At 53.8% G+C, this 6,448-nt stretch overlaps 1 protein-coding gene across 2 annotated transcripts in view; it reads left to right on the top strand.

The window, feature by feature from the left end:
* The first annotated feature begins 2,904 nt into the window (after positions 1–2,904).
* Positions 2,905–6,448, top strand: part of LBH (LBH regulator of WNT signaling pathway) — a 28,546-nt gene continuing 25,002 nt past the window's right edge. Inside the window, exons 1-2 of one of the 2 annotated variants that reach the window (XM_033176146.1) lie at positions 2,905–3,205; positions 5,795–5,897. In XM_033176146.1, the coding sequence (XP_033032037.1) occupies positions 3,180–3,205; positions 5,795–5,897 (129 nt within the window). In that variant the 5' untranslated portion in view covers positions 2,905–3,179. Of the gene's footprint in view, positions 3,206–3,629; positions 4,037–5,794; positions 5,898–6,448 lie in introns of those variants that run through there. The other variant, XM_033176147.1, reaches the window with a different exon arrangement.

Below are 6,448 nucleotides of genomic sequence, written 5' to 3'. Positions count from 1 at the left end.
TTCTTCATTTATTCAAAGGCAGTAGGGACAGAAGCCTATCTCATAGGGTATTTGGAAGAAATGGTCAGTGTGCATGTTGAAGTACTCTGTATCTTTAGAGATATGAAGGAAAGGCAGTCAGCCAGAGCTATGTTAACAGAGGGGGAAGCTGAGTATGCCTACAACCTCTGACTTCCAGGCCCAGCTCAACGTCTTTCTGGCTGTGTGATCTTTGGCAAGCCTCCTAATTTATTTTGGCCTCAGTTTATATATCTGTGAACTGAGGACCATAAGTTGTGCTATGTTAACTTTATCACATTCTTTTGAAAGCCAAGACAATGAAATGCTTCAAAAATAACAACAACAACAACAACAACTACAACAACAGAAAAACATGCAAGGCATCATATAGACTAGAATAATTGAGAAACAGCATGCTAGTCATGGTTGCATCAAAGCTTAGCACCATGCATCCCATATTTTCTTTTGTTTTTTTTTTTTTTGAGACAGAGTCTCACTTTTGTCACCCAGGCTGGAGTGCACAATTTCAGCTCACTGCAACCTCTGCCTCCCAGGTTCAAGCGATTCTCCTGCCTCAGATTCCCAAGTAGCTGGGATTATAGGCACCTGCCACCATACCCAGCTAATTTTTGTATTTTTAGTAGAGACGGGGTTTCACCATGTTGGCCAGGTTGGTCTCCAACTCCTGACCTCAGGTGATCCACCTGCCTCCGCCTCCCAAAGTGCTGGGATTACCAGGTGTGAGCCACCGTGCCCAGCCGCCTGCCATATTTTCAAATGAATGGATGTGTCACTGTGATTCCAGAGGAGAAACAGAAAATGTAGACTTGGGATCACAACCCCAGGCTTATTTTCTACTTTAACTTACTGACAGAGATGAACTTTAGCTAAAATGGGCATTAATAAGTTTCCCAAAGCGTAGGCCTCAGGTAATTCCCTCAATGCACTCCAATATAGAGGATTTTTCCAGAGGCCACATAACAGCTGGTGGAGGCCTTACTCCCCACCCTCTTCTCCAAAATAAGGCCATTTCAACATTTAGATATTTGGGAAAATGGGGAGGGGGGAAATAGCTTTCCGAGTTTTGAAAGCTTCACATGGCAATAATCATAAACACGTAAAGTATGTCTGTTATGTGTAAAAATGCCGCGACAGTCTTTGATCCCAGCCTCACCAGAGATTGCTACTGGGAAGAAATGGCAGAAGGCTTCATCCTGCCCACCCGGGGTCTAGTCCAGACATTTTCCTCCGAGTACCAGGAAGTCTCAGCCTGGAAACTAGCTCTCGAAGCATTGGCTTCTCTTGTGGCTGCCTAGATGACAATGTGTCCCACCTGGCCAGTGACACACTGAGAAGCTTCCCCACCCTCTGTGCAGGACACCAACAATAACCCCAGCCCTGCATCATCTCCCATTTAGCAACTCCATCAAGCACCACCCCCAGAGGAAGAGAATGCGGTTAGCTTGGGAGGTGGGGGAATTTCTCTGGTTGGAGCGGGCAGCCAGGGGCTTGTCATGAAGCTGTGTTTTCATAGGAAGCACACTATTTTTACTCAGGTTGTACATATAAGCATATACGTGATTGAAAATAGCCCAGTTATTTTTAAATAAATTATTCTCATCAATTCTTATAATTTTTGTTTGGGCTGCTTTTGCGGGGAATGATGAAAATTATGAGGGTCTTCTTTGCTGGCTTCCTTCAGGGTCCTACCCCTCTTGAACCCTCACCATTAATTCTGTCATTCTTTTGCCTAAGATAAGCTATGCGTTTCCACTTTCAAGCACCTATATAGGGATTCAATACACTCACTGCCTTTCTTTTAAAGAGCTGATTAACTTCAAAGCCGATTTAATTTTGCTTAGTTTTTGATCGCCCAGCGCCCCCTTTCCCCAGCCTCTATACACGGGTAAGTCAGGGTTCTAAAGCCATTTTACAGGCGTAATTGAAGCGGAAGGCCACAGAGGGGCAGCGCTGGGTCCGGAGTGAGACTCCCATCATGTGGCTCTGGGGGGCTGCGCAGCTTTGCCTTCCTGGACAGATGCCCGGAGCTGCAATTCCTGGGCAGTGTGGGAGGCGTTCGGCTAAAGCTCTCTGTTTCTGCTGTCATGAGCGACTCCTCGGAGGAGACGCTGGAGTCAAGGATGGGGGACGGCGCGCACACCGCCCGCCCGCACCCCCTGCCCCCGCTGCGGACCGTGCGTACGTGTGTGTGTGTCTCCAATGGAAAAACCCTACCCAGGACGACACCACATCCTTGCTCCCACAAATAAAACCTTCCACGGAACTCAGGGCTGCAGACCAGCCCTTCGCAAGCCAACGCGCTCCGTGGGCACTCGATCCCCCGGCTCCGCGTCTCTCCCACCTTCCCACCGCTTCTTCTTTAACCATGCTCTTGTTTACCCGCGCTTATCGCAAGGCTGCGGGCGAGGATTCCAGGGAGAGGCCTAGTCGGGGGAACAAACGCTTCAGAGGGGTCCCGAGGTGCGGGCTGGGGACAACCAGTGGACGGGAAGGAGGGCGCTGGCGCCGGGCGGCCGGGGTGGAGGAGTGGCGGGCGCCCTACCCCTGCGCAGCGCGGCCGCCGAGCGGTCACGTCCGGAGCGGCCTCCGCGCCCTCCTCGCGCCCACTCCGCCGCGCTGGAGTTCGGGATGTACGCGGAGAGGGTTGTGAGTGGGAAGCGGCGCGTACGTGGAGTCCGGGCCGGTGCGGACGCGGAGTCCGGGCCGGTGTGAGTGAGCGCGTGTGCGCGTGGGAGAGTGGCGGGAGGGGGCCGGGCTCGGAGCCGCAGCGAACCACGGCCCCGGGAGCAGAGCCGAGCGCGCCCCCGAGCCGCCGCCCTCCGGAGCTGCGAGCGCTGAAGCCATTCATGATTTTGGTGACGTTATTCCAGGAGTGGGCGAGGGAGGGCGGGGCCTCTCGGGGCCAAGCCCCGCCCCCGCCCCTATAAATACGGCTTCCCGGGTTCTTTGTGGGGCTGAGAGCTCAGTGGAGAGTGGGGAGTTGTGTCCGCCTTGCCGACGCTGCTGGCCGTGGGGCTGTCCTGGGAAGGCGGACGGCGAGCGCCAGGTGCCCGCACTAGGCCGCCTGCCGTGCCTGTCTGCGCCAGTGTCATCCTCACTCGGGACGCAGGGACCGTTTTTAAATCACAGGGGCGTGTGTCAGCCTGCCCTAGGACTTCATGTCTATATATTTCCCCATTCACTGGTGAGTACCCTGCGCCTGCGGCGGGCGTCCGTCTGGCGGCGGTGGCTGCGGGTCCGGGCGCCTGCTTCGTGCCGGCTCCGGGTGCGCGGGCAGCCGGCTGCGCGGGCGCTCAGCGCTAACCCGCCGCCCAAGCCCGTGCAGGAGTCAACGTCAAGGTTGCAAAGGTGGGGGTGGGGGGAGGGGTGCTGAGAACATCCAGACAAAGGACGTGAACTCGGAGCCCTCACCCAAGTGACGGCCGGAGGGTTTGTATTGGTTGGCGGGGGAGCCAGGGGTCACGTGTGAATCCCCCCCCCCCGGGTGAAACCCCCTATGCGGAGAGCTGCAGGAGGCGCGCGCCCCGCTTGGCGCAGGGGGCTCCTGCTCTTCCCGCGCCCCTCCTCTTTTTCTTTTTGTTTGCATGCAAGTCTCAACGTCGAGGCCGGCTGCAGCGGGGCTGAGCTGGTGCAGCCGCCGGGTTTGCAGAGCTCCAGGGGGTGGGGGGCGGGAAACGCTCTCCCCACACGTAACCCCACCAAAGCCACAAGCAGCAGGGCACACACTGCAGCCTCTCAACCCCTGCCCTCTCCATGGCCCCTAAAAACCGACGCACATTGGTGGGGACCGGGACTGGGAGGAGCCGCCTTCGCCGTGCTGTGGGGGAAGGAGCCCGGGCCGGGCGCGGGGCGTCGGGAGGTTTGCCCCGGACTAGGGATCGGAGCCAGGAGGGATGCAGAGAGAGGCAGGCCTCTGGCTGCTGGGACTTCCTTGCCGCGGTTTCTTCCTTCCTGCGCTGGGTTAGACGAGAAGCGGCCGGGGGCGAGCGCTGGCGGCCCCGGAGCGCGCACTCAGGTGCGGACGTGGGGAGCTCGGCCCCGAGTCTCTGGCAGGCGCTGAGCGAAGGGAAACCCGGCGCAAGCCTCGGCGGGGTCCGGCCTGGCCCAGGAAGCGGAAAGTTCATGCTTCTCGCTTCAACTTTTCGGGCCGGCGCCACAGCCCCGAGCGAAGAAGAGCCGCCCCTACGTCAGGCTCTTCGCCCTGTGGGCGCTCTTCTGGCTCCTTTCTTTGGAGGTCGCCAACAGCCTTTCCAGGACCCGGGAGGAAACTGCCTTTGCAGGGCCCAGCTCCCGAACCTAAACTTGCCCCAAAGCCCCGCATCTTCTTAGTCTCCCTGTCCCCATCCCAGCCTGTCAGTGTTTAGAGAGGGGACTGAACTTCCCTCTCTCAACAGTTCAAGTTCCCCCACCCCGAGGCTTGTGTACCCTTCTTGTGGGTGCCCCTCCCTTGCCTCTCCCTAGGTACCTTATTATAGGTGAGACTTTAAAGGCTGTTGGAGGCTTTGTGCCTTTGGCTGCTCAAAATTTACCAAGGTGGGTGCTTGGGCCCATTAGAAGTATTATGAGAAATTAAGATTTAAGATTATTTCATCGATTAGCACTTTGTAGCTTGCAATGCTTTTGTGCAGACATTAACCCTTAACCTAACTGTGAGGTATGCACTGTTAGCATCAGAGTAACAGACAAACAGGACACTTGTGGCTCAGAGAAGTTACAGGACTTGTTCAAGATCACACAGCTCTTGAGGGGCAGAGCCTAGAACCTATTGTTTTTGTTTCTAACCATACAATTGAAGAGGAATCTGGTACCCCTGTTTCCTCAGATATCCCCCCTCAAAACAAAAAAACATTTTTGTTTTAAACCGTGTGCACAGGCACGGTGGTGGAAAGCATTGGGTGCTGTGTAGCAGGTACCTGGATTTGGTGCTTATGTTCAGCATTATGTGCACAGGATCCTATATGTGCCCAGAGCTTGTGCAAGGATAACGGAATATTCGTATCCTGCTTAGAGAGTACAAGGCACTTTTACATGTCAGCTATTGGTGGGCCAACTTGGCCCCTCTGGAAATTTCCTTTGCAATCAGAGTCGGGTATCCTTAAGGCTTTTAATCCAGGGGATGTTTTTCAAGCTGCGAGCAAGCAGCTGCTGTGTCTGGGGCTAGAGAAAGGGGTTGGATGGCAGATGTGAAACTTGTAGAAAAGCTGACCCCTTGGGGCTTTACGTGGAACATTTTGCCAAAAGGAGCACCAGAGAGACAGAAATTTAGGAAAGCTGTATGATTGGACTTTGTTTCCCTCCAGTTGACCTGTTATTGTTATTATGTAATAATAATATATAGAGTTCCCCTTTGGAAAATTCATGTGAGAATTATTTTTATTCTTAGTTGGAGAGGTGAAGGGAGATGTGGTTGAATTGGTTTTAATATAGACAGATGGACTCAGCTACCTATTGTTTTGGTTTTTCTAGTTCTGTCATTTAAAGAAACATTCAGGGTCCCTCTGTGCCAGTGGGGACTAGAGTGTAAGAGAGGAGAGAAGAGGTTTGCCTGAGAGGTCTGCAGACAATGAGCTTTGTCTGTTGGGGCTGAGCCCTGGGGCTGTGGGCTTGCAAGGCACTTCCTCAGGGTGTGAGCTTGTTTTTCTGCAAGTTCTGTTTTGAACACCTCTCTTCCTGTCTCCAGACAGTCCCCTGATCCCACAGCAGTGAATGCATGAAGAGTTAGGAATGTGAAAGTGCCTATGTTTGTTGACTTTTGGTCTGGGTTTCTTGGCAGCCCCGACTATCTGAGATCGGCCGAGATGACTGAGGTGATGATGAACACCCAGCCCATGGAGGAGATCGGCCTCAGCCCCCGCAAGGATGGACTTTGCTACCAGGTGAGTAAGTCCTGGCTTCCCTCTTGACTCTTTAGAGCCTAGTGGCTTTTGTTGGGGTGGGGGGACAGACTTGGTTTTGCATCCCAGTGTCACTTGTAAGAGCCATGGACTGTGGCAGAGTCCCCTAATGCCAGTAAGCCTCAGTTTCTTCATCTGTAAAATGGGGCAACATCGTTCTTATCTCCTAAGATTGCGGTAAAGATTCACCATGACGGTGACCAGTGGATGTGTAGAAGGCATTCATAGTGTCTGGGACAGATAAGGGCTCAGCGAGCATTAGCCATTGTGATGAATTAACCCTACTGGCTCTGTGAACTTTCCCATTGACCGCAGCAAAGGAGCAAGTGATTTGTGTAGTCGATTGAGGCCAGAACTTTCCTTCCCAGCCATGCCTGGGGTAGTAGAAGCATTGCTGTCGGGGGCTTCTGCAGAAGGGTGGTCTGGTGGGGATAGCCATGTCCAATGCTGCTTTCTTCCTTGGGTTGATTGTTGACCTGTTGATTCAGAGTTAACATTCAAACCACTTAGAGAGGAAGAGATTTTCCCCAAAG

Source organism: Trachypithecus francoisi, unplaced genomic scaffold (genome assembly GCF_009764315.1).
Source record: "Trachypithecus francoisi isolate TF-2019V2 unplaced genomic scaffold, Tfra_2.0 Lachesis_group17, whole genome shotgun sequence".
Taxonomy (NCBI): domain Eukaryota; kingdom Metazoa; phylum Chordata; class Mammalia; order Primates; family Cercopithecidae; genus Trachypithecus; species Trachypithecus francoisi.
Note: the sequence above shows the minus strand (reverse complement) of the source record. Positions and strands in the feature narration are given on the sequence as shown.